General features: G+C 37.7%; 3 protein-coding genes across 3 annotated transcripts; 1 reads left to right on the top strand and 2 right to left on the bottom strand.

Moving 5' to 3' along the window:
- Positions 1–525: 525 nt before the first annotated feature.
- On the bottom strand, positions 526–6415 carry LOC113508163 (the record flags this gene model as incomplete). Its single annotated transcript, XM_026891130.1, has 6 exons — positions 5916–6415; positions 5314–5445; positions 4577–4745; positions 3417–3569; positions 1088–1260; positions 526–655 (listed from the first exon to the last, which is right to left on the bottom strand). Coding segments are annotated over exons 1-6 (865 nt in total), but the record flags the coding sequence as incomplete, so codon positions are not given.
- A 3394-nt stretch (positions 6416–9809) lies between these two features.
- Positions 9810–14332, top strand: LOC113508164 (zinc finger protein 665-like). Its single transcript, XM_026891131.1, has 2 exons — positions 9810–9879; positions 11794–14332. Exon 2 carries the CDS (start codon positions 11878–11880, stop codon positions 14215–14217), a length of 2340 nt encoding a protein of 779 aa, XP_026746932.1. The 5' UTR covers positions 9810–9879; positions 11794–11877; the 3' UTR covers positions 14218–14332.
- A 3891-nt stretch (positions 14333–18223) lies between these two features.
- LOC113508166 (solute carrier family 25 member 44-like) lies at positions 18224–20355 on the bottom strand. The gene is made up of 3 exons (XM_026891132.1): positions 20105–20355; positions 19029–19156; positions 18224–18438 (listed from the first exon to the last, which is right to left on the bottom strand). Exons 1-3 carry the CDS (start codon positions 20352–20354, stop codon positions 18244–18246), a joined length of 573 nt encoding a protein of 190 aa, XP_026746933.1. The 5' UTR covers position 20355; the 3' UTR covers positions 18224–18243.
- Between the last annotated feature and the right edge of the window lie 7382 nt (positions 20356–27737).

Raw genomic sequence — 27737 nt, 5'->3', positions numbered from 1 at the left:
AAATTTTAACTTTTTTTTATAGGTAGATGTTTTTTTTTCTATTTTTGTGTTTATGTGTTAATGGCTGGAATGTTGGTCACTGCTATACCGGAGGTCGTGTGTTCGATTCCCACCTAGGAGAAATGCACGTACATTAAAATTTGTTCTTTGCCTGGGTGTAATTTCTCTATACATATTATGTACGAAAATGATCCCACGGGAACATTAAATCGGGATAAAAAAAATACTTTTTCTTTTAAACTGTCTGTGTACCAAGTTTCGTCTAAATCCGTTCAGTGGTTAACCGTATGTGACTGACTGGTTGTAGTCAGTACCGTATAATCCATAAGGCAATTAGGCCAGTGCCTAGGGGCCCACCACCAAAGTAGACATCAAAAAAAAAAGCTCGATAAATTTTTCACTGAATGAAAATAACATGAACCAAGGGGGCCCCACTCCCTTGTTGCTTCGGGGCCTCTGGGCCCCTAGATCCAGCCCTGAGTGTAGTGTGTGTGAGATTCAGAGTTATACAAGTACAATACTCACGCAGTATGAGCGACATGCCCGCACTTGTCGCACTTGTACATGCGTGCGTGCGCGTTGATGGTATGCGTGCGCAGATGGCGCGGCGTGCGTAGCGCAGCCCGCATATGTCGCATGCATAGGGGCCGCTGCGCTACGGACAATATCTCAATGTAAAGGGGTATTATGCAATAAGTAGAAGATTTAACTATACGGCTATAAGAGGGAGTGAAAATATTAATATTAGATAAATAAAAAAATGCATTACTGAATGTTTAAGTGAGCAATATAGTGATCAATATGCGAACCTTAACTATGTGAGAAGATTCTTTTGCCCAGCAGTGGGTCAAATGCCTCTTATAAAAGACGCTATTAAAAAACAAACCACCACATATTTCAGCTTATGAATATCACAGATCTTTTGCCAACAGCGGGCAAAGATCTCTTCCTTATTTACACGCTTTCTTATACACTTAACACATCATTCTCAATCTTATAATTGTCATGTCACTGAAATAGAATAATTGATGAAAATAGGTCTTCGCCCACTGCTGGACAAAAGCCTCTTCCCGATTAACACACTTACCACATCATGCTTCATCTTATGATTGTCATACGCCCTTACATCGACGAAGCCTTTATAACACTGCTCGCATTTGTACGGAGACAATGTATAGTTCACAGATTTGGCCTTAGCGAGGAGGTTGGCCCGCTGTTGGTCCTTGGTAAGTAGAATAACTGGTGTTGTTGTCTCGTTGTCTGTAAAGGAAATTAAGAAATACTGGCCTGTTGGTCTAGTGGTTAGTGACGTTGACTGCTGTACAAGAGGTTGTCGGTTCGATCCCCACTTAGGACAAATGTTTTTGTGATGAGCTTGATTTTTTTTCTGTGTCTTTGTGTTTTTTATCTATATTATTTATTTATTTAAATATGTGTTAGTGTGTTTTCTATTTCGTTTTAATAAACGATTCCCGCAGAAATGTTATCCTTGTGTCTTAGGTTTCACAAACATACACATCACGTGCACAAAGACACACAGACTCAGAACAAGCATTCGAGGATCACTCAAACGCTTGCCCCACGCTGGTATCAAACCCGGGACAGGTCACGTGAGTAATTTTGATATTTCCTTGGCTATCCGTAAACTCGACTCCCTAAACTCAACCCTTGCTCAACCCCCACCTCCCCCCATTCAAACCCCACCTAAACCCCTCTCACCCCTCACTCAACCCCACTGACAGTGTAATACCTATTCAGCGGGGATCGAACCTGCGACACATCGAGCACATTAAATTGGGCGTGGTGAAACTTTACGGATTTTATCGCGGTTTAATTTCAGTCTGCCCGTGACCATGATACCTGCAAAGCAGTGGCGTGCACAGAGATTTTAGTCAGGGTAGGCAAAAAGAAACGGCCAAGTGCGATTCTGATTCGCGACTCTCACTGTTGGTACAAAATGTAAAAAAGGTTACCCATCAAATTCACGACCGTATCAAATGATGCTTTAACCTCGATTTCTCGGTGATCTATGAAACTGTTTACTCTCTAAATAACTATCAACGTTCATGCCTACAGCCAAAAGACAGACGGACAGAAGGCCAGCCGGATTTAAATGTTGTGCGGTAAACTTTGTAGTTACCTACCTAGTGTACCTAGCCAACGTATTTGAATATTAAACTTTTACAGCTATCTTTTCGTCAGATCAATTATCATTGAATCGCAGGTAGTCAATAACGTATACATTTCTTTAAACGTTTTTCTATTGACATCATACCTATCGTAATATTGTAACCACGTACGTAAACACGAAAATAACCATTTCGTTGAAGTTGGTACCAAGCGGGAATCTTACCAATAAATCGTGTCAAAGGTACTAAATAGATATTTTTCTGTATTTTTTTGTAAATAAGTTTAGATAAGTGAAGTAAATCTAAGTATAGTTTATAATGGATAGGGAAACAGAACAAGCGATTTCTTTGTATCTACGAGCAACTCGTTAGACTTAAATCATTATGTTTTCTACGTATTGTTTTGAACGATTGACTCACCTTTCTTAATTTATTAGATGTCTTGCGTAGTTTTATCTATTTCAAACACTTGTTTTTATCACAGAAAAATAGTTTTAAAATCGCACTTTTGTGTTATGAGCACACGCCGTTTGAAAGTTCACAATTATTAATCAATTTTTCACTCTTTTATCGACTTATATCAAATAAATTAAAAACCAACGACCCAGAAAACGAATTATGACAAATGAAAACAAAAATGCATCGAAAAATATTGCGGCTCACTTTACGATAATCACTGTCAAAACATAACCACAGATAACCGCTCATGTCATCCGCTGTCTTTGTCGTGCAAAGGCAGTGTCTCTTTTATCACACACACTAACAAAACGCAGACTATTTTGACATTGTGTGACAAATATGTATAGGAAAACAGACATAGACACATTGTCATGACTACGAGTCTGTCACACGCACACATGCTTAAAGTACCTACGTCACTGAGACATCGAGTTGAAGTGTCTTTCCAAAGGGAAAACGGTGCCAGCGGCGGCGCACTTCGGCAAAAAAGTGTACTAATTTTGAAATATTGATAATCCTCCCTTGATAGATTATGTTACAACGTGTAATAGATAGATGGCGCTGATACATGTTTTACGAATATTGTTTATTTTATGGATAGTAATTATGTACCTATAATATCTGAATTTCTCAGGGTAGGCAGTGTCTTTTTGTCTCTATGGACTGCACGCCACTGCTGCAAAGGTGTCGAAACGTCGGGAACTAAAATCTAAAATTAAACCGTGATAAAAGCCGTAAAATTGGTTTCATTTCTATGTCTAACATTCGCGTAAACCTAAGAAACCACTATGAAATGAAAAATATTCTTCAACACAATAAATAACTCACCTTCTTTATTCTTCTTCTCTTTTCTGCCTCTAACTCTCTTCTTCTTAGTCTGTTCTGCCTCACTCTTGAATTTCGTGAGAGGTATATCATCTTCTGAATCACTCTGTTTGACATTTTCTGTGTCTGATATAATGGGATCTTCTATGGTGATTTCTAGAATAAAATAGGTAAATAGATAATTGTAGGGTTTTTAGTCTTCCTACATCTTTGACAGTCGTTACAGGTAGTCAGAAGCTAGAAAGTCAGACAACTAGTCTAACCAAGGGGTATCGTGTTGCCCAGGTAACTGGGTTGAGGAGGTCAGATAGGCAGTCGCTCCTTGTAAAACACTGGTACTTGCTGAATCGGGTTAGACTGGTAGTCGACCCCAACATAGTTGGAAAAGGCTAGGCCAATGAATGATGTAGGGTTTTTAGTTTATTTTTAACTATGTGAATCATAACTATAATGAAGACACTTTTAGCCTGAAACACAGGCTTTTACCCGGTTTAGTCTAATTTTAGTCAGTGCTCTAAATTACATAATAGGACATATTTTCTTTTCAAGCGACTACAAAAACGGGAAGGTTATCAATTCGTCTATATTTTCCCACGTTTCTATACACTCACTTTTCTTGTTAGTTTGTCGTTCCGGTTGGATTTGCAACTCAATTTTGAGGCTCTGCCCGATAAGCTAGCAGGATGAAATTTCCAGGGTAGCTTCAAACCCGATGACAATGCAATTACAAGTTTAAAAACGGCTAAACCGATTCTTATAACATTTGAATGGAGTGACATTTAAAAACGTGGGTATTTAGATATTTTTTTTCATATTTGTTACCTCATAACTTCGGACTGGATGAACCGATTTTGATGCTTCTTTTGTCATTTAATGTTAAATAGCTGTCATTTGGTCACAGTTATTTTCTATTTGGAGTTGGTAGTATGTTTTTGTTGTTACAACAAAATTATTATAGAACGACTCTTGAATGAAGGAATTTAATCCTTGTATCGCGGGGGGTTTCACAAACATTCAAATCACACGCACAAAGACACCCAGACTCAGGACAAGCATTCGTGGCTCACACAAATGCTTGTCCTACGCGGGGATAGAATCAACACGTCGCGGTCAGTGGGATTGGCGTGGTGACCTCAAGAATGAATTAAATAAATGAAACATACCATCATCACATTCTTCTTTTAATGTAACACCATTTGTATAAATTAAATCATGTTTTTCACTCTTTAATTCAGAATAATCTTTTAATGAATCCTCTTTGCTTGAATCTGTAATATCTATATGTTGTATTGGTGTTAGGCTGAATGTTTGTTTGTCATTGCTTGTATTAATCTGAAAAACAGTATATAAAATGCGTTAATAACTATTGTTTTTGTTTCATACACCAAGCATGTTTGTGTGATTATTTTTCAGTACTCATCTAAGACTTATGTTATCTTAAATACACGGTGATTTTTTAGTCGTCTTACAAAAGCAGCCCAGTTCATGTATCCAATGACTAGAACACGTTCATGATAAAAAAATAGATGTTTATGAGATTTGAATAAATTTAAAATGCAATTTTTATTCAATATTATGATGCAATTCGTAGTTTTTTAGAAACACAGCTCTGTTGCGAGCGCGTTCCGAGCCTTGTAACAATGGTGAGGGGCGCGGGCGCCGGCGTTTTTATCATTTTAAATAGTATATTTCAGATTTCTCTTGTTTAATTTTTCTTAGTACTTATTATCTTAGTTGATGATAAAAAATTAATAATCGCGCCTAGGGGTATTTTACGTCGGATACATGAACTGGGCTACTTTTGTAAGACGACTAAAAAATCACCGTGAATGTGTGAGTAAACCATAGTATCATTTAATAATGAATCATTCTCACGATAGTTACTATAAAAAAACCTTACCTCAAAGTCTATATTAATAGAGTTCAAAAGTGTCTCCTCAGAACGCAGACATTTTAGTTTAAACTGATAGCATTTCTTCAGATGTGCAAAGCAGAAGCAACAGGCGAGTCGTGATCGTCCTTTCGTGTCAAACTGAAAGACATTCAATTATTATTAGTATTACATATTGGCAAAAGTAAAACATAATGAAGAATCCTAGATTTTCAAATATTGGACTCTGAAATCGCCTGCAGTGAGCTAGTGTGGTGATCAAAGCTCCCTATGCAGGAAGAGTGGAGAGTGTGCCCAACAGTGGGATGTATAAAAGCCAGTTTATTTTTTAAAATTAAATGTTAATCTGCCATGTTTAAATGCATTCCCTAAAAACATTATTGATAAGAAGAAATTATAATTTTTTGGTAGGTAGGTAGGGTAGGCTCATTATAACTGTCCATTGTTTGTTTTAGCTGTTAAAAAAAAAAAAAAACTACAATAAGTGTGAGAAAAACTGTTATGAAATTTTCTTTTAGGGTAATAGTTAAACTTTTCAATTTAATCTTTCCTTTGTATTTTATCATATACTAATTGTATTATTTTTTTGTAATTTTTTCCTGTACACTTACCGGTATATTGGTAAGTCTTTCATATGTTTCCTGTAGTTGCTCATTGTCTACCGCGTGCATTCGTACATTATTTACCAAACATATTCTACATACACTTGAAATATCCATTTTAACGAAAAATTATTGAAAAATTACTATAATTTAAATTTTGTAGTTACTGTTTAGATCTTCTGAAATTTTGAGCAAGCAGGTATACAAATGTGAGACTTATTATATTATTTTCGGCACCCATAGTTAAATATGTTATTCGTTATATTTAAATCAGATAATTCTTTTAATTATACACAAACATAAATAATAATCACATTATTTAGCATTAATGCTACGTTCACTGAGTGTACTTAACGTTACGGATAATAAACTTTGTTGGGTATCGATTAAACTACACAGAATATAATATTTAAGTTAAAAATAAGGTTTATAATACAAAAAAATAGATCGCAAAATAGAATCTGACTGTCCGATTTGACGAGCAGAGCAAAACCCAAACATTTTTGACGTTAACAATTACGTTCAATTTCGTCTACAAAGGTAGATTTGGTCCCACAAGCGAATGACTATCAAAAGGTCTCATATTCATGTATTACGTGTTTAAATTGCTTAATATATAATAATATTATTTCTTTGATTATCACTTTATTTCAGTAGATATTAACATTTTATGAAAATGAGAGTTGTAAATTCTCTGCTTTAATTTTAACGTAACGTAAGCGTAACAGAACGTACGGCGTCGCTGTCATACGTCAAATGGTGAGTAACTATAGAAACAGAATTTTACCGAGAATCTCACTGATTACTCGATCTAATGATAAATTTTAATACATTTGTGAATCAAAAAAAAAATACATACTGACTTTAAGCCAGGTGTCAAGTCAGGCTTAATTTTAAGGTCTATTTACATTATCAAAACTTCATAATAAAAGTTTAAACCGACGTTTAATTTGAAGCGACTATGAAGTGACTTTGAAAATGTGAATTTCAATCGATTTATAATAATAATAATAATAATAATATCTTTATTTCGAACCAGAGTCCATATTTAGAAATACAATTTAAATACTGTTAAGGAACACATTAACTCACTTAACGCTAAAAACAAGAATCGACGGTTTTTGTATAGCCATCCAGTGCCTCATGATATCATTATTTATGTCCTGAGATACAACGGCCAGAAAACTGTTAGCGCCATCCCTCACCCGCCGCAATAGGGATGCAATTCTTTTTCGCCTTATGGCAAAAAAGTCGTCTATACGAGCCTCTGCGAACATCCCCGAAGCGCTGCAGAAGCGAGGTAGACCCAACAGCATCCTGTATCCGTTATTATACTGGACCCGTAAGGCACTGTAGGCCTTCTGCGTATACTTGACCCATAGGCTGCACGTGTAAAAAGATTGACAGTACGCTTTGAATAGCGTGTTTTTAATTGGTTTTGAACAACGTGCAAACCTACGAGCCAGCATATTGCATCGAACCGACAGTGCCCTACGTTCCCTCTCCAGATCCATATCATCACTCAGACTATCTACGACCCAGTGACCCAAGTACTTAAATTGTTTGACCCATGTTAGTGGTGATCCATTAAGTAGGACTGGTGGAACGTCATAACTTTTAGTGCCCGCTTTAAAAAGCATTAATTCACTTTTTTTAATATTGTACTTGAGCCCATGAGCCGCCGCATATGCTTCACAAATTCGAATCAATTTGTTCAATGCACTGATCGAAGGACTCAGCAAAACCATGTCATCTGCGTAGCTAATATTATTTGTCGTGTTTCCATTGATGGAACACCCAACATTGGCTTTGCTGAGTTCAACGATCAGCCCATTAATATACAGATTAAACAATTTTGGCGAGGTTATACCCCCCTGCCTGACTCCGCAATCTAATCTATACTCGTCAGAATATGAGTCTGCCCACCTCACAACATTCATTTGATTGCTGTACCAATACCTAAACAGATTAATAGTAACCTCTGGCACAGTTGTTTCTGCTAACATCTTTTCCCATAGTCTGTCATATGACACTAAATCAAATGCCTTCGACAGGTCCAGAAAACAGGCATATACTGGCGTTTTTCTGCTCGTATAGTACTGAACAGTATGCTTGAGGCAAAGAATAGCAGTCTCAGTAGATAGTTTGGATTGAAACCCAAACTGAGCGTCACTTAATGACATATGCTTATTCAATTGCTTATCAAGCAGACTGTCCAGCACCTTCGCTAAGATAGTAGCTAGCGAAATGGGCCTGTAGTTGGACCCGTCGGAGGCGTCACCTGTTTTGTTTTTGATGATTGGTACAACAACCGTCTTCATTAAATCATCAGGGAGATATGAGTGGCTGATACAAAAATTATAAAACATCGCCAAAACTCGCGGAAGATGTTTGCCAGCAAACCTCAAATGCTCTATGCTGAGACCGTCATGCCCAGGTGACTTCCCTCTCTTCATACCATTAATTATTGCTACAATATCCTTCGCACGAACCAAAGTATTCATGTCGGACATGACAGTATCAGCACGAGGTCTTTTTGAAGAAAGCGCCCCTTGGATGTTACAGGGCTGAGGCTGTACCATAAATTGGTCCTTAAATAAATTAGAGATGCCTTTATGATCACAAATACCATTCATGCTCACGGGGTAAACTATTCTTTGGCACAAGTTTGTTCGTAAGTTTCCAAAAACTATTAAAATCTTTCGCTTTGTGATGCGTGGCTAACATGTCCACCTGAAGTTGTAATTCATTATTCTGGCACCACTTTATTTTAGATTTAAAAACCCTTTTTGTTTCGCACATATTATTATAGATTGGACCAATAGTGGGTTTGCCACACTGAATCCAGGTCAAATAAGCTATACGGGCCTGGTCATGAGCACTACGGACATGTTTATTCCACCCTATTACCGGGGTTTCTTTTTGTGAAGAATATAACTGCGTACCGCCCCCTCCCTCAGTATTTTCACAATATTATTATACATATTACTAATTATCACTTTATGATCTACATTATTGCACAACTTTCCATCACAGCCAGTAAACTCAGTCGGATAATCTAAATCTCTAAATAAACTATTACATATTTTATTATACTGCTCAATTTGTTTTGTATCTCTAGTACCCCACACTATTTTATTAGGAACTCTAACACTATGTACTATCTTAGGGCTAATCATATTGATATTACAGCTTAATATTAGAGGGAAATGATCAGACCAATATACATCATACTTAACATTAATATTAGTTACAGTACTCCAGGCATTTTCCGTTACTAGACAGTGGTCTAACCACCTTCTAGAGCCATGCGAATCACTTATGTATGTGTAGGTGTCAGATGTTATGCCTAACCGTTCAAGATCCACACAAATCCATTTCTGTTCACTACAAAAGTTTATAAGTTCCTTACCAAACGCCTCACTCGGGTGCGCGTTGAAATCTCCCATAATATAAATCGACTCTAAATCACAACTCTCTATAATGGCACTAATCTCACCGAGACAACTCGTAAACTCCGCTAGATTTTCAGTTACGTCCACAGGCATGTACACAGAAAACACAATAAACGATCTGCTCGTCGCAGTCGATACTTTTATAGCCGATAGACGTACACTTTTACACTGTATCACTGTTACATTTGGAAAGATGCTCTTTCTCCATAGAAGAGCTACGCCTCCGTGCGGTCTCCCCCGCAACATTCCCGATGTCGTATCCACAGCAGAAGTAGCAGTGTAGCTGAAGTTGTCATCAATGGTTCCCAAAAAAGATAGTTCATGGGGCATACACCAAGTCTCTTGAAGTGCTATTATATCACCTTGTTTACATAATGCACGAATGCAATCCACAGATCGTCTTACCGATCTACAATTATAACTAATGAAATTTATGTAGACTCGTAGTAGTGCTGCTACAAAACTCTGAATAAGATCCTTTCCTTTTTGTGTGTTTCCTGCTAAAAATCTGATAGAAAGTAAGTGAAATCATTGTTTATTTACTTTGAAAGCGATAATAAGCTACATGTTCTGGCGTAGGAGATACAAATCACCAGTCCCAATGAACGTATTTTGTAAATTCTTTTGCTAGATCGGAAACTTTTCTTAACACACCTAGATATAGTAATATAATACAGGAATCATTATTACACAAAATTGTTGCATGTTTATTATTTTGTTCGTTTTTAATGTCAAGTTTCGAAATAGAAGACCTGCAATAACTCTATTGTTGCAATATGTACATCTCACGTTTGAATTTACAATTCAACACTTCTTCTGAATTATTTAGTGAAAGAAAGGTCTTTAGTTCATGAATTTGTTCAAAACAAATGGATTTCTAAATGTAATTGATGGGGATTGTGTTGCACCTTTCCTTTTTTAATACAAATAATGTCTGATACTTTTGATCTTGATGGTGTGCAATTAGTGATCCATGTCCTGCAATGGATGAATATGGACTGATGATGATGTAGAATGTCTCTGTCCATTTCTTTAAATACCCTATACTCCAACTTAAAGTACTTAAAATGAGACACAATATTTGTGTATCATTTTGTGTAAAAATAAAACACATAAATCAATGATTAAGATTAGGTACAACAATTGAAAAAACATTATAATATTGGTAATTGTTTTATTTCAAGTCCATGTTGTGCCACTGCTGGGTCAAGGCTCTCTTTCCTCTTTCTTTTCCTAGTGCATATGTATACAGAGCCCCACCAAAATTGTTTAAGTATGTACCTTATTTTAAGTTCCTAAACAAATGGAGTGTAATGCATTTTATTCCTATTGAAATGCCCTGTTAAACTTGAAATCCAGCTATTTTTAAATAAAAGTGAATGACAGACAGAATTTATTTATTTATTTATTTAATTATCACACTAATCTACCATTACAGGTTACTTAACGTAATGCGGTAGCTAGGACTAAACAAAGGTCTAAGTATTTATGTGAACTAGGGTTTCAAAGATTTAATTATTATGCACATAGTTGCAGGTCTAAATTCCAGCAACTGTTTTAATATGTAATTTTCTGATAATTCTGACATGCATAGGCAATAAGTTAGCCTGATACACGTGCCCATCACTGCTTCTCCTGGAATTGCTTGTTGCTTCATCCACTTTTCTTCTAGATATGAAATCCTTACTATTTACGATTCCCATGTTTCAAATTTCTGTCATTCCGCGATTTCTTGGAGTTCTCTGAATAAATTGGTTTCCAAGACTTTCAAAATCTTTGATTGATTTGTATCTTCTATAACTTTAAGTCCATTCATCAAAATCAAAATCAAAATCAAAAGTTTTTATTTCAAGTAGGCCGTTTTCCAGGCACTTTCAAAACGTTAAGGTGATGGCTCTTGTTGCGCGGTTCCAAAGTGTCACTCTTATTGTGACATTGAATTAGATGCATTTTGTACTTTTATAACAACAAACATACAACATACTTTTTAGAATAACTCAATTAAATCTGTTAAAAACTATTTGCTTAAAGTTCCTTTAGTGTTTCATTGTACTTGTATTTGTTTTTAAAATGATTTCCTTTTAGAAACATTTCCAAATCTATTTGTTTTGAACTTTATTTTTATTGGTTATATCTTCATTATCTTCTTGAATGCTGATCTTAAAATAAATTTTCAAGAATCATTTTATTGAAATCTCGTTGAATATAGCTTTGTTTTTACCCACAAAGATATGGGAATCTTATAAGTGTTACATATTCAAATCAAAATGCCCTTCTTAATGTTAGGGTTCAAAATATAATTTATTGAACCTCTAATATTCTAATTACCTTTAGTTGTACCACAGCTGACAAAAATCTCTCATAAATAAAACTAGCTTTATGTAACTCAAGTCTCTTAATCCAACTCTTAACATAATCAATTTTAATTTCAGATTTCATCACACCATCACATCTCAGTAATGGCTTAAAATACATCACCCTTCTTTCTGGACTACGCAGTCGGGTAAACCCTCAAAATGTACGAAAGCCTACTAGACTATGTCTGCGACTACTGCTCAAGAACATTCACAAGGAAATACAACTTGCAAACACATATTGAAAACTGCCATATCAACGCAGAATGTAACTGCAGTGTTTGTGGACAGACATTCAACAGTCCAGCCGGCTTGCAATCTCATTTGACCAAAGGGCATAATAGCTATGGAGAATGCTACCCAGAATGCGACCTCTGTGGTCGGATCTTCGCAAGAAAACAAAACATAACCTCCCATATGATAGCGGTCCACCTAAAAACAATTGACTTTACGAAACGGTGCAGAATATGTCAGAAGGATTTCTCTTCAGCGCGCAGTTTGAAACGCCATATGAACTTGTTACACAATCCCAATATTGAATACCCGACTTGCAGTGAATGTAATAAGATTTTTAAAGGGAAACATGCCTTGATAGCTCACATACAATCTGTCCACACAGCTACCGACAAGGATTTGATAAAATGCAACCTGTGTGACAGAGTGTATACTAATAACAGCAACCTGAAACGCCATGTTGAAATGTTTCACGGTGAGAAAGGAGAGTATAGATGCGATATCTGCCCAAAAGTTTACACTTCAAATCAAAGTTTAAGACGACATGCTCGCACCAGGCACAGTACTGACGATCAGGAGCAATTGACCTGCAATTTCTGCTACAAAGTCATAATAGGCAGGGAGAATTTTGAAAGTCATATTCAGTATAACCACCGAGAGCCATCGGAGACGGAAATTGAAACAAAGAACTCCTTGTACTGCGATTATTGTGAAAGAAGTTTCGAAGACGAAAGAGAGTTAAGAAACCATGTTAAAAACGATCATTCATTCAATTCATTTTACAAGTATTGCCGAAAATCCTTGCTCAAGCAGTACGGTTCCGATTTCTCTCAAACTTACAACTGTGAATTCTGCGGCAATCCTTTCCCGACAGTTTACGAGTTGAAAGACCATATGAGGGCCAATCATGATACAGAATACTCTCTGTCAACTTGCAACGTCTGCTTCGACAAGTTTTACAGCAAGGAGGCGGTATTAGCACACAAAGAGGTTTGCAAACCGCCGGCAAACGTCAACTCTTGCAGCCATTGCGATAAACTGTTCACAGACAAATCAAGCTTGGAGTTTCACACTCGGATCTTTCACCCGCAAGCACAGATCGCCGATTCTAATATAACATCAACTAACATAGACGATGAAATGGCTTACAAATGCGAGCATTGTGACCGAGTTTACTATAGCGACAGGTCTTTAAAACATCACGTCAAATTAAAACACACAACGGATGAGGCTGTCGAATGCGAATTTTGCGGGAAAATTTGTAGCAACAAATACTATTTGGCATCCCATATCAAAATAGTCCATAACAACGATTCCTGGTCTCGATGCGAGTACTGTGACAAGCAGTTTAAATCGAAGAGAAATATTCGGCGACACATCGAGTACACACATTTGGGCATGCAAAGGCACAAGTGTATTGAATGTGAGACTTTGTTTAAAGAGAAAAGGAGTCTTAGAAAACACGTCAGGACGAAACATCCCGATTCGACCGCCTTCCCCCAATGCCATATATGTCACAAGCGTTTCGAATCCGCGAAGTCTTGTAAAATTCACTTAAAACTTCTACATTCTTTCAACATGAACACACATCCTTGTCACCTCTGTTCGGTATCCTTCAGCTCAAATGAAGCTTTGACTATTCATCTTGAGACAAAACATCTCGCTGAAGACGAGATTTACAAATGCGAGAAATGCAATATCGTTTTTCAGGGGCAAGAGAAGTTTGACAGTCATAACGAAGTGTGTCACGCGAGTTTGGTGCCAAGTGCTAAAGAGAAAGTGTTGCCGCGTTGTATACTTTGCATGAAAGATTTTAGTACGAGGAAAACTTTAAAACGGCATATTAAGAAGTTTCATTCAGATTTTGACGGGGATGAATTAGCGACGTTTGGGTCTCGGCGGAGGAATTTCATTGTCGACTGCGATGATTGTATCAAGAATTTTAGTGATGAGTTCTATATTAATATTTATCAGAAATTAAAGCATATTAGGGATTCGATTATATTTAAGTGCGATAGTTGTCTTGCTTCGTATAATTCTTTGGAGTTTGCCATTCAGAGGTATAAGGCGGCGAATGGGGATACTTTTAAGAGTAAAATGATTCTAAGTGAACTGTGTACGACGGAAATGAGTGAGGAGGAAGCGGATTTCTCCGGTTTCGGAGCGTTACACGACATGCTACCGGAAAGTACTACGAATGAGATAAAATTGGAGTTGTTCGAGGAACCTATGGATTTTGAAATTAAGATGGAGCCGCCGTCGCCATAACTTGTCTCACTGCAGGCCTGCCATACAGAGCATTGATTACGCTTGTGTGCTGCCCCACGGTGGGGCGCCATTACCGAAGCTGTTAATAACACCAGCCTGTAACTGTCCCACTGCAGGCCTCTCATACAGAGAACGAGCATTGATCACCACGCGTGTGAGCTGCCCCACGGTGGGGCGCCATTACCGAAGCTGTTAATAACACCAGCCTGTAACTGTCCCACTGCAGGCCTCTCATACAGAGAACGAGCATTGATCACCACGCGTGTGAGCTGCCCCACGGTGGGGTGCCATTACCGAAGCTGTTAATAACACCAGCCTGTAACTGTCCCACTGCAGGCCTCTCATACAGAGAACGAGCATTGACCACCACGCTTGTGAGCTGCCCCACGGTGGGGCGCCATTACCGAAGCTGTTAATAACACCAGCCTGTAACTGTCCCACTGCAGGCCTCTCATACAGAGAACGAGCATTGTAATTTTAGAAATAAACCCAGGTTCCTTAAAATAATGACGATATAAATTAGAAAAGCATATTCCTGTCTCGTTTACTCTTGTGTTATCTTATGAGAAAAGAACGAGATAAGAATATAGTGTGTTTAATAGTTAGTAAATAATAATAATACCAGCTAATAACTGCCCCAATGCTAAGAAACCCTTGCTACGCTTCCCTGGTTCCGTATAATTGTTATATTAAGTTTGACTGATACTGCTTACTTGATAATTATTAATTAAGTTTGATGATTATAATTTGGGTATTTGATTAAAAAAAACTAATTGGACCATCATTGGCCTAGCCTTTTGCCAACTATGTTGGGGTCGGCTACCAGTCCAACCGGTTTCAGCTAAGTACCAGTGTTTTACAAGGAGCGACTGCCTATCTGACCTCCTCAACCCAGTTACCTGGGCAACACGATACCCCTTGGTTAGACTGGCTGTCAGACTTTTTCAAGCTTCTGACTACCTGTAACGACTGTCAAAGATGTAGGAATAACAGCCGGGACCCACAATTTAACGTGGCTTCCGAAACACGGAGGAACTCGTTATGACAAAGATGGTCACCCATCTACGGACCAACCGCGTCAAGCATAGCTTAACCTGTGATCGAATCACTTACGCAGTTATAGCTTAGCCACGAGCTCCTCGAGTCTAATTAGTTTAGAGCTCGAGCTCTAAACTAATTAGACCGTCAGATGGATTTCCCAAAAATATCGGCTTAGTAAACAAAAAATGAAGATCATACAGTCAATTAAAATCTCTTGTGACGTCACTTGTCAGTACACTTATAGACAAGTGACGTTACCCTACCCTACGATTCATTATCTTTATTGTTTACTAATATTATAAATGCGAAAGTAACTCTGTCTGTCTGTTACGCTTTCACGTCTAAACCACTGAACCCATTTTAATGAAATTTGGTACAGAGATAGAGTTGACCTTGAGAAAGAACTTATAGTTTTTATCCCGGACTTTTGAAGAGTTCTCTTGGAAACGCGATATAACCGACATCGACGCGGGCGAAAAGCTAGTTGATTATAAAATAGGAAAAAAATGTTATCGATATTCTTTGTAGCTAACCTGACGGATTAATTAGACTGTTCTGATCGAATCCCGAATCGAATTTTGTCACTCAAAATGTCGTATTTTATTAAGAAACTTTTGACAATACAGCTTGGTACCCAAGTCGCGATTACTTATAAAAAAACCTTTCAAATTATTGATCTTCCCGCACTTTTTGTAATATTTAAAACTGCAGTTTCGTCCCAACTTATAAGAAATATTATATGTGTATGGTGAGAATATAAATCGTGTATTTTTGTTAATCATAATTTATAAAATTCTCGTGTCACAGTATAATTGAACGCCTCCGAAAAGGCTCGACCGATTTTCATGATATTTTGTGCATATTGGGTAGGTCTGAGAATCGGACATGTTTGTTTTTAATTGTATAGCATAACAACCTTTGCTGGGTTATTTAATTAATTAAATAAGAAAGTTTACATAATAAATTGTTCGATATTTGTTTCCCGGGGGATATCACCACTTATTAACGACTTGAATCTATTGAATCATGTTATCTAGGCGACTCCAACATAGTTGGGAAAAGGCTAGACCGATGATGATGATGATGTATGCTTTTCAGTGAATCTCTATAAATAAACATTTATATTATGAATCTCATTATTATTACTTTATTATGTAGCTAAGCAAAGTTTCTAGTTAGTAAATCTGAGTGAATAGAGTTTCAAGGGGTGAATAGGAAATAGTGAATTTTTTGTGGATCGTATGCGTTTGCTTACATAAAAATGCTCAAAGAAAGATAATTTAATTGTTAACATAATTATTTTATGTACAACTTGAGAATTTTCATAATTATAATCCTTATATTTTGACTTGGTTAAACGCCCGAATGTTAACAAAAACTCTTTTGCTATCCACCCTAAAGATAACTTTATTCACCCAGTTTTATCATATAGATTAAGTTATAGATATAGACTATCTGTTGGGCCATTAGCACAGGTGGCAGGAGTTTCTGATTCCCTGGGAATGTAGTCCTATGCGTGTAGGGTTGCCAGGCGTCCTGATAAAGCCGGGTAGGCTTTTTGATTGCATATTCGGCCAAGAAGTGTTATTAATTCGTGTGTATTTTGTTTTGATGTTACCTCAGAACTAAGGATTGGATGGACCGATTTTGTTGTATTCTTCTTTCTGTTTAACGTAAAATAGCTGTGAAATAAGGTCCTATAAAATTTTGCTCAGTATTTTTTTTTTATTTGAAATCGGGTGTATTTATTCTGTAAAAATTCGATAGTTTTTATATTTCATGAAAATTTATTTAAGGTAATAATCATAACAACTTTGTACAAACTATTTCTCATTGGCCAACACTGTTGTCAAAATCTAGCTTTTTTTGCCTAAATGTCCGGCTAAATGAGAGGGTCTATTACTCAAAAAGATTTTGTGACCTGGCAACCTTAATTGCGTGTGATACCAACCTCATAACGGTTGTCACGCTAAGGGTAAAGGGATTTGTGTTGTGTCGTGTATAAAGACCCTTAGTCCTATCATAGTTGTTATGTCATATAGTTAAGTTTATTTTGTTTGAGCTTAAGATAAATATTGTATTTTGTAATAAATCGTGTACCCTTAAACGTTATTTTTTCTTAAGACTTGCCTATACTTACTTAGTGCTTAAATTTGCCTGTTGATCAAGTGGTTTCTGGCCCTGACTGCTTTACCGGAGGTCGTGAGTTCGATCCCCATCAGGAAATTTGTTAGTGACAGTACGACCATTTGTTCAGTGTCTGGGTGCACTTGACGACCGACGACCTCCGTGGTCGAGTGGCGTACCCACCGGTTTCAAGGTGTCGCTAACTCTGAGGTCCCGGGTTCGATCCCCGGTCGGGTCGATGTAAAAATTCACATTTTCTACATTGTCTCGGGTCTGGGTGTTTGTGGTGCCTTCGTTGTATCTGAATTCCATAACACAAGTGCTTCAGCAACTTACTTTGGGTTCAGAACAGTGTATGTGATGTTGTTCACATTTATTTATTTACTTGACACATCGTCACCTGCACATAACACGGGAAAAGTGACCCGCCGGCCTGGAAGCCCGCGGTCGGTGCATGAAGGATAGCAACGCATTGCCATACACCGACACAAAAACGCGGATGACGTAGCACGGCGGTTCAGGTTTAGTCAGTAAGAGTCTGACACTACCTGTTTCCTCCCCCGAGGGAGCGGCTGTCCAAGAGGATTCCCTCGTCTTACCAAAAAAAGGTGGTATTTTGGGGATCAAATTTGACTGACCTGTTGGTCTAGTGGTTAGTGACCCTGACTGCTATATCGGAAGTCGTCGGTTCGATTCCCACCTAGGAAAATGTTCGTGTGATGAGCACGATCATTTCTGTGTCTGGGTGTAATTCATCTTTACTATGCATATATTTAGAATACACTTCCTTAGTTTGACACTAGATGGCGTTGTGAATTATAAAATAAAACTCTCCAAATCACAAGTCACGTATATTATTCACCAGCGTACTCTCGGTCTAAACTCATCGCTCAGCGCGACCCTCTTGATGGTCTCGTATCCGAGGATGATGCTGAATGAGAAGCAGGCGGACTGCACCAGGCGCGCAGACAGACCCTTGAAGTACAGCCCCACGAGACCTTCTTCAGCCCAGAGGTCGCGGAAAACCTCGTTCATTGTACCTACACCTTGGACCTGGGGATAGAGAGAAAAAATTGAGAATGGGGATAGGCAGAAAATTATTTAATGATGTAACGGTTTACTCGTGCGTATTTATCGGCTGACGCGATCCCGTCGCATCACAGCTCATTACTAAGGTCTCCGGTTGGGTCCGAAACTATTCGGGCGATCCCGACACATACGCGTGAATAAACCGTTGCATCATTTAATAACGAATCAATCTTTATCCGTAGTTGTTTTATTTTATCATGTTAGTAATTATTTTTTTTATTAAAAAAATTTATATCTCTTTTCTATCACAGTATCACTTCATGAGAGGAGACGGGGCTACAGGTCTAAACGAGCAGAGGCCTTGTTGAGAAAATTAAAAAATAAAAGAAAATTATTATTCCTATTTATATTTTTTAATTAATATTTTCCAAAAATTAAAAATATTAATAAGCTAATGGGGTCACTTCCATTGCATTGTCACCTAGTTACCTATATAAATAAGTTTTGCTTCAAAAAGGTTGTCACTGTCGTGTTCTGTCTCTAGCACGGTTTTTTAAGTTATTTAATCAATATTTAAATTCAACTGCCTCCTCAGAAAGGGTGTAAATACATACCTGTAGCCTAGCCCGCACTATGTCGAGAGGGTTGGTGAGGAAGGTGGTCGTGAACCCGCCGAGAGTCCCCGCCACGCACTGTATCAGCAGGATCGACATCCACGAGGGAGCCACCTTCAGGAGCTCGTCTGAAAGTCAAAAAACAACTTAGAGAATGAGATTCAACCAGCTAGTATAAAATTTATAACAATACTTAATGAATCATTTATTCTTATGACGGGCCTGTTGGTCTAGTGGTTAGCGACCCTGACTGCTATACAGGAGGTCGTGGGTTCGATTCCCGCCCAGGACAAATGTTGTGTGATGAGCATGATCATTTGTTTTGGTGTCTGGGTGTAATTTATCTATAATATGTATGTATTTAGAAATATATAAGTAAGTTTATCAGTTGTCTGGTTACCATAACACAAGCTCTGCTTAGCTTGGGATCAGTTAACCGTGTGTGAGTTGTCCCAGGATATGTTATATATATTAATCAAAATCGGTTGATACAATCCGAAGTTTCGATGTTTGAAACATAAGACAAATTGAAAAATTCTTCCTTTATAAAAATTCGGTTGAAATAGTAGATTTTATTAGAGTGACGAAAGTGCAGTGTTTGGGAAGCTTGTTTAGCTAAATTAGTATAGTACAATTACGTAGTTTTTCTGCATCTTTTCATATTTTATCACCATTTAAACCTTCCTCAGAATTTTCGGAATATTTCAAGACAAAAATAAGCCAAATCGGTTCAGCCGTTCTCGAGTTTTAACGAGACTAACGAACAGAAATTCATTTTCCCACGTTTTTATACACTCACTTTCTTCCTTGTATGTTTGTCGTTGCGGTTGGATTATTGAAACTCAATTTTGTGAAACTTAGCCTGAAAATTTTAGCCTTCTATAAGCTAGAAGGCTAAAATTTTCCGGGTAGCTTCAAACCCGATGACAATGCAATTTACAACTATAAAAACAAAACCAATTTTGGTGAACATTAAATGGAGAGTCATTCAAATACGTGGGTATTAAGATTTTTCAAATCTAGATATTAAATATTTTATATTCTATATAAAGAAGATATAGTTATAATATAAATACCTTGATAAGTAGTATACAGCGCCCACCAGAGGGCAGAGTTAGGTACATAGGCGGCGAGCGAAGCCGCGTAACCACGGTAGTAGCCCAGCGGCCCGTGAAGCCGGTACACGCGGACAGCCACCTCCCGGGCTAGGGCCGCTTTAGACAGCTTCTTGTCTAGGTCTAGACCTAAAGGGTTCATTTGCTGGGGAAGAAAAAAGACTATGAAAAATGGAAAAACTCGGTCTTGGGATTCACAAGTCATAAGCATAAAGACAGACTCAGGACAAGCATTCTTGGGATTGAACCCGCGACACGTCACGCTCAGTGGGTTTGGCGCAGTGATCTCAATCACATGGCTATCCGTGCAGTCAAAAATATATAATTAACTGGCTGTTCTCTGCGGTTTCAATCGCTTACTACCCGATCCCGTAAAGATAAAGATAAAGATAAATTTATTTTGCAAATATGGGTACATATACAAGATGTCAAGAAATACATTAAGTTCTGCCATATTTTACCTTGAAGGCATGCAAAAATAAAATACAAAACAATTAGCTTAATATCTAAACAGTAGATACAATATAGTAGTAAATAAAAACAAAGCAAGTACATCAAAAAAAAAAAAAAAAAACATATGAACTAGTTAGTAAAAATCATTTTCATTTAGGAATTCACTTAAACTATAGTACGCTTTAGCCACTAAAAAATTTCTCAGTTTTTTTTTAAATAATAAATTTGTCAGATCTTTCCAGCTCTTAGGTATTTTATTATATATAACTGGAGCCATGCAATAAACACTTTTGCGCATAAGGGCTGTTTTAGCTGATTCTAGACATAACACGCTGCTATCACGTCTGCTACGCGAGACTACATCAGCTAGACGCTTAAATCGAGTTGGATTTGTCCTTACAAACATCGCTACTTCCAAAATGTAAAGACAAGGAAGTGTCAATATTTATATTTTTTAAAGAACGGTTCGCAGCTATCCGTTGTTTTAAGTTTAAACATTGCTCGAATACATCTTTTTTGTGATTTAAATGCCGTTTCTTTATTAGTGGAGTTTCCCCAAAATATTATTCCGTATCTTAAATGCGATTCTACCAATACCATAATACGCAGTAAGAAGGGCATCAGTGTTAACAATGGGTGATAGTTTTAGTAGCGCGTACGCCGATTTACTCATCTTTTACATAAGATATCAATGTTCGCTTTCCAATTTAATTCTTTATCTATTTGGAGACCAAGAAATTTTGTACTGTCAACTTTTTGTATTGTATCACTATTGTAATGAATGTTTGTGTTAATATCAGTTGTTACCCGCTGTTTAAAATCGATCATTTTAGTTTTTGACAAATTTATTTTTAGATTATTAGCATCTAGCCAATTCACAACATTTCTTAAGCTATCATTTATTTCATGTTCATAAGTTTCCAGAGTGTTACAGGGTATTGTTATCGTGCTATCATCAGCAAAGAGTGTAATTGGTTGTTTTATACAATTCGGTAAATCATTTATGTACAAAATAAAAATAAAGGGACCCAAAACACTTCCTTGCGGCACACCAAATAGTACTTTACGTTTTGAAGATCGAAATGTCTCTTCATGGTTATTAACAGTATTAACTCTATTAATTTCTGTTATTTGTGTTCTGTCTTGTAAATAGGAATTAATTAAATTAAGGATGTTTCCTCTGATCCCGTAAGCTTCAAGTTTTTTTAAAAGAGTAGGGTAGTGTACATAATCAAAAGCCTGGGTCATATCACAAAAAATGCTAATAACAGGGTTCCGGGAATCGACATTTTTGATAACGTTAAATATAAAATCATATATAGCCATATTGATGGTTCTTTGAATACGAAATCCTTTCTGTTCTTCGCATAAGATTTTATTTTTTTCTATAAATTTATATAGCTGGCTGTAAATATATTTTTCAAATATTTTTGATAAAACTGGAATTAGTGAAATCGGTCGATAATATTCCATCAGTTCTTTATTTTCTCGTTTAAAATAGTAATACTAAGTTTTTTTCCCCGTAACAGACATCCTCAATTCCTCATATTGTATTTAAAAAAGGACAAAATAGACTTCTTTTAATTAATATTCGAAACTATAACAGCCATGCCAGAATGAGCTACAAAGCAGTTTAAATGAGAAATTGAATTTTTATTTTTTTATCTTTTCCATATGTGCAGGATCGGTGGTTCTCGTCCAGATTCCCAAATAAAACGTTTAACTGTGCTTTTATAAAACTTATATATATTAAAACTGAAATTATCGATACAACATGACAATCGGTGTTGCTTGCAAGAAGGGTTGAAGAAGAAGAAGGATGGCGGGGGCGTCGCGCGCCAAACACGAATAAAAGGCGCCAATCGATAGTCTGATACACTTTGTCGCTAGATGGCGACACATTACCACTGACACTATGCACAAAATGTTTAGTCCACACTAGCGTCAATAGATGGCGCGAACATGGCCCCGGCCTTGGAAGCTGCGGCTTCCAACATGGTATCGCAAGTGATGTTACAAATCTTCGCTCGTCGGTCGCAGCGGCAGCGGACATATCTTTGCCACAGCCCGACGAATGATGCCCGAAGCAGTACGGACGTCGGCGACTCGAGTTACTCCGTCTCTTCCAGGATGAACCCGTACCACTCGCCCCAGATGCCAATTCAGGGGTGGCAGCTTGTCATCCTTGACAAGTACTAGGCTGCCTATATCGATGCTGTCTTGTTGGGTCTTCCATTTAGTACGTTTTTGTAGTTCAGAGATGTACTCTGTAGACCAGCGTCTCCAAAACTGCTGGCGAAGCTGTTCTATTCTCTCGTAGCGGGACAGCCTCAAACTTGGCCGCTCGGTGAAGTCGTCCGATGATGCTGGTGCGGTCAACGGTCGGCCGATGAGGAAGTGGGCAGGGGTAAGAGGAGTGAGGTCAGAAGGATCAGAGGATAGAGGTGAAATCGGACGGGAGTTGAGGACGGCCTCGATTTCTGCCAAAGCTGTGCTAAACTCCTCGAAAGTTAGTCTCGCGTTACCTACTATGCGTCGCAGATGATACTTGCACGAGCGTACCCCACTCTCCCACAAACCGCCAAAGTGTGGAGAATACGGAGGAATAAATCGGAACTCAATGTTATTATCCGTCGCGTAATTTGTAATATTCTCCGCTTCTCTCTTAAGAAACAAAGGAAACTCCTTTTCAGCCCCCACAAAATTTTTACCATTATCGGAAAAGATAACGTTTGGTTTACCTCGTCTACTAATGAAGCGTTTTAAAGTTAAAATATAATCACTCGAAGTAAGACTAGTAACAAGTTCCAAATGCATAGCTCGCGTCGTGAAACAAACAAATACACAAATGTAGGCTTTGGTTAACTGAGCTCCTCTGCCTTTACGATTTAAAATATAAACTGGCCCCGCATAATCTACGCCTGTTCGAATAAATGGGAAGCCAGGCTCTAAGCGATCAGCCGGTAAGTTACCCATGATAGGTGTCAGCGTCTTACCTTTCACACGCGTACATTTGACGCACCCATGCACAGTCTTTCTGGCTAAGTTTCTCCCGTTTAATGGCCACCAACATTCACGCAAAGAAGCTAAAAGCAGTTGAGGACCCGCATGTAGTAACCGTAAATGTTCATATCGAAATAAAAGAACAGTGAAAGGATGTTTGCTGCACAATAAAACAGGATGTTTTTTATCGTAGTTAAAATTAGACGAATTACTCAATCTTCCACCGACTCTAATTATTTTATCCGTATCAATAAAAACATTCAAACTTGAAACCTGACTATACTGTTTACAACTTCGCTTTAAAGGAATATCATTAACTAAATTATTATAAACATCTGGAAATGATTTACTCTGAACTAATCTTATTAGCATTTTTTGAGCGGCATTGCATTCGCTCACTGATAAGGAACCGGTTCGACGGCTGTCCTTATCCATCTTCATGCGTACGTTATCTATAAATCTAAGTATATATGCAACTGTTCGTTTAAGTTTAGAAAGTGAACTGTATTTCTCAAAATCAATTAAGTCTCCGTATTCTGTGTTCAATAAACACGTTTGTTTACATTTTAATTCCGGTAAATTCTGAACGTCCGTAATATCGCATCTGTTATTATAATAATCTAAGTTCCGTAAATATGAAGGACCGTTCCACCACAAATCGCAATCCTTTAATAAATCTAAGTTATAACCCCGCGACAGCAAATCAGCTGGGTTGTCCTTACTACCTACGTGTAACCACACGGAATCGCCCGTGAGTTCATTGACCTCGCTCACTCGATTCTGAACAAAAGTTTTAAGTAAATGTGGTGACATTTTAAGCCAACCCATGACTATCGTACTATCAGTCCAAAAGTATACTTTACTAAATTCTAATCTCAAAGAATCAACTATTTTCTTATACAATTTAGCTCCAATTAGAGCGCCACAAAGTTCCAAACGCGGAATACTAATCGACTTTACAGGTGCAACCTTACTCTTGGCACACAGCAAACGCACTGTTACGTCGGAATTATCACTATAATAATAATAATAATAATAATAAAATGTTTATTTCTCAAAATTACAGATAGAAGCATAACAAAAATTATATAGGTGACAGATTATTACTAGTAGGTAGAACAAGTTAACTCTCTGTATCCTGTAAGTTGCAGAAATCTGTACACAATTATACAAACCATGCCTCTTAAACTAGGATAACCTGTATCTAAGAGACTGTTCGGCTAAGATATTCTTATGATATGATTAATACAAAAGTGAACTGTGTCTATCTACCCTTTACATGTTTCCTTGATTGTCTGATAAGTATGTGTGACTGTGTGTGTGTGTCTGTGTGTGCGTGTGTATGCGTGTCTGTGTGTGTGTGTGAGTGAGTGTGTGCGCGTGCAGGCGAGCGTTCTTGTGTGGTGTTTGTTAGGCGATGTATGTGAGTATGTCTCTGTACTGGAATAGTCCTGTTGTAGTGCACTCAGTGACTTTAGATTTTAGCTTGTACGTATATACGCGCACGCACCGTACGCGTCTTGCGATGCATCGGAAAAAATATGAAGCTCTGTATACTGAGTATACGCTCCACGAACGTGACGAACAATACGAATATCTTTCAAATATCTTAATGTTTCAACAAAATTCTGCCAAATCTTAACAATATCTAAAGTAACAGGAGTGTCCCAATCGATCTTACTTAACCATAGTTTTTGTAATAATAATTTTGGAATAATAACTACAGGACCAACTAACTACAGACCTAACGGATCATAAATCTGTGATAAAATGGATAACATTACGCGTTTAGTTAATTTTGAATAATTACTATCGATATTCGTTACGAAATAAAGTTCATCACTAGTGTTGTGCCAACCTAATCCAAGTGTTTTCGTTTGAGAATGTTCACCTATAAAATGTTCAACGGATTCGCACTGATAAGTGTCTGAATTAAATGTCCACTTGCGCAGAGGAAAACAACCAGATTGCAAGACTTCTGAAGTCTTCTGACAAATTCTAATTAATTGATGATGATCATCATCACCAGTGATAAGATCGTCTACAAAAGTATCTTCGGAGATAACTCTTGCAATAACTTTATCCTCGCATTCTAACGCTAACTGTCTAATACAACGCATACTTAAATACGGAGCGGACGCAGTTCCGTACGTCACTGTATTAAGCTGATACGTATCTAATGGTTCCGTAGGACTTTCGCGCCACAATATTAGTTGTAACGATCTTTGATCACGCTGGATAAGTACATTTCTAAAACATTTCTCTACATCGGCACACGCGACATACTTATATTGCCTAAAGCGCAACAAAATAGAAAATATATCGTTTTGTAACGCGGGCCCCGTGTACTGAATATCGTTTAATGATTTGTTTGAGCTAGTCACAGCACTAGCGTCAAATACAACGCGTAACTTGGTGGTCGTACTACTCTCTTTAACGACCCCGTGGTGTGGTAGATAATAATTAGGATGACCACAAGCACTAATTTTTGTCATGTGACCTAAATCATGATACTCTCGCATAAAGTCACTATACATAAGTTTAAATTCAGGTGAACGTTCAAGTTTACGTTCTAAGTTAAGAAACCGTTTCTTCGCGAGCGTGTAAGAATCACCCAGTGTGTCTGGAGAATCACGCAGCGGTATCCGAACCGAGAACCTACCATTATCTTCGCGTAAATACGTATTGGTAAACAATTCCTCACATCTCCGTTCGTCCTCAGTAAGAACTGAACGAGGCGATGTAGGTATACTCTCGAGTTCCCAAAATAATCTAAGTTGCTTGTCAATATCTTGGGTAAAGTGACACTGAACATGAATTGTCTGAGCGTCCCTTGCGAATATAGGACCTGACAGCAACCAACCTAATTTAGAATTTTGTAGGTATGGGCCACTCGGTAAACGCATTTTATCACTATTTAAAAGGTCCCAAAATATATCTGCACCTATCAGCAAATCAATATCCGAACTAATATTAAATGTAGGATCTGCAAGATGTACATTATCGGGAATACGAATATAACCTGATTCGATGTTTATTGTAGGCAAACTGGATGTTATGCATGGCAAGATAATACAACGAATCTTGTAATAATAATCGTTTACTTTTGATCGCATAGAAATATCGCATGAATGGCACGACTGTGTGACATACTGTCCCACACCAGAGATATGTACCGAAGACTTTAAATAAGTCGCATTAATTCGTTTAGACAATTTCTCCGTAATGAAACAGTTCTGGCTTCCGCTATCTAAAAGCGCGCGAACTGTATGAAACACGTTATTATTATCAGCTACTTCCACCAATGCCGTGGAAAGTAACACCGTGTGGATCAACTTAAAATTATTCGTAGCTTTGTCACATACGAGAATTTCATTCGAATCGGGTAAAGAATGTAACGCAGTTGCGTTCTGTGTGTGCGTAGTGCTCGCCTCTCCGCGCGACTCGTTACGCACACACGCATAATTGACGCTATTTTCGAAATGTAATAAACTATTATGTTTTCCCTGGCACTGCCTGCACGGACCAAATACGCAATCGTCAATTAAATGTCCCGCTCGTAAGCAATTTCGACACAATTTCTTCTCGTTGACAAACTTCGACCTATCACTTACCGACATATTTAAAAAACCTATACACGTATAGAGGGCGTGACCTTGATTACAGAATACACAATTAGGCAAATCTTTTTTAAAATTATTGTAACGATTAAATTTACCCTTCGTAGACGCATAACTATGAATACGATTTGAACTACGTTTGTTATCGTTGTGATGTTTGTTTTCACTCTTATCATGTGTTACTTCTTTCGGCTTGCTATGATTCGCGTTAATCATGTCGAGCATGTCAGCACGGTTCCTAAGGAATGAGAGTAAATCCTCTAACTTGACCTTGTCCTTGACGCCTAAAGACATCGCGCCTTTGTGGTTCTCCCACTCGCGTTCCGAGGACGCATCGAGCTTAGTTACGATAAGGTAGATAATAAGTGTATCCATTTCTCCGTGGGTTCATCTAGGGAATTGAGAGCTCGTAAATTACGTAGGACAGTATCAATCAATTTTCTAATCAGCATAGAGGATTCCGATTTCAAGGTCGCACTATTAAATAACGCTTTCACGTGGTTATTAACCAATAATCT

This window comes from Trichoplusia ni, unplaced genomic scaffold (genome assembly GCF_003590095.1).
Source record: "Trichoplusia ni isolate ovarian cell line Hi5 unplaced genomic scaffold, tn1 tig00003999, whole genome shotgun sequence".
Taxonomy (NCBI): Eukaryota; Metazoa; Arthropoda; class Insecta; order Lepidoptera; family Noctuidae; genus Trichoplusia; species Trichoplusia ni.
The sequence above is the reverse complement of the archived record's forward strand: the minus strand, read 5'-3'. Positions and strand labels throughout refer to the sequence as shown.

Excerpts from the sequence above, each read along its gene's own strand:
- LOC113508164 (XM_026891131.1), top strand. The coding sequence starts at position 11,878 with ATGTACGAAAGCCTACTAGACTATGTCTGCGACTACTGCTCAAGAACA.
- LOC113508166 (XM_026891132.1), bottom strand. The coding sequence starts at position 20,354 with ATGCTTATGACTTGTGAATCCCAAGACCGAGTTTTTCCATTTTTCATA. Across the intron at positions 19,157-20,104 it reads GCTGTATACTACTTATCAAG|ACGAGCTCCTGAAGGTGGCT; the intron begins GTATTTATATTA and ends TTTGACTTTCAG. Across the intron at positions 18,439-19,028 it reads TAGTGCGGGCTAGGCTACAG|GTCCAAGGTGTAGGTACAAT; the intron begins GTATGTATTTAC and ends CTCTATCCCCAG.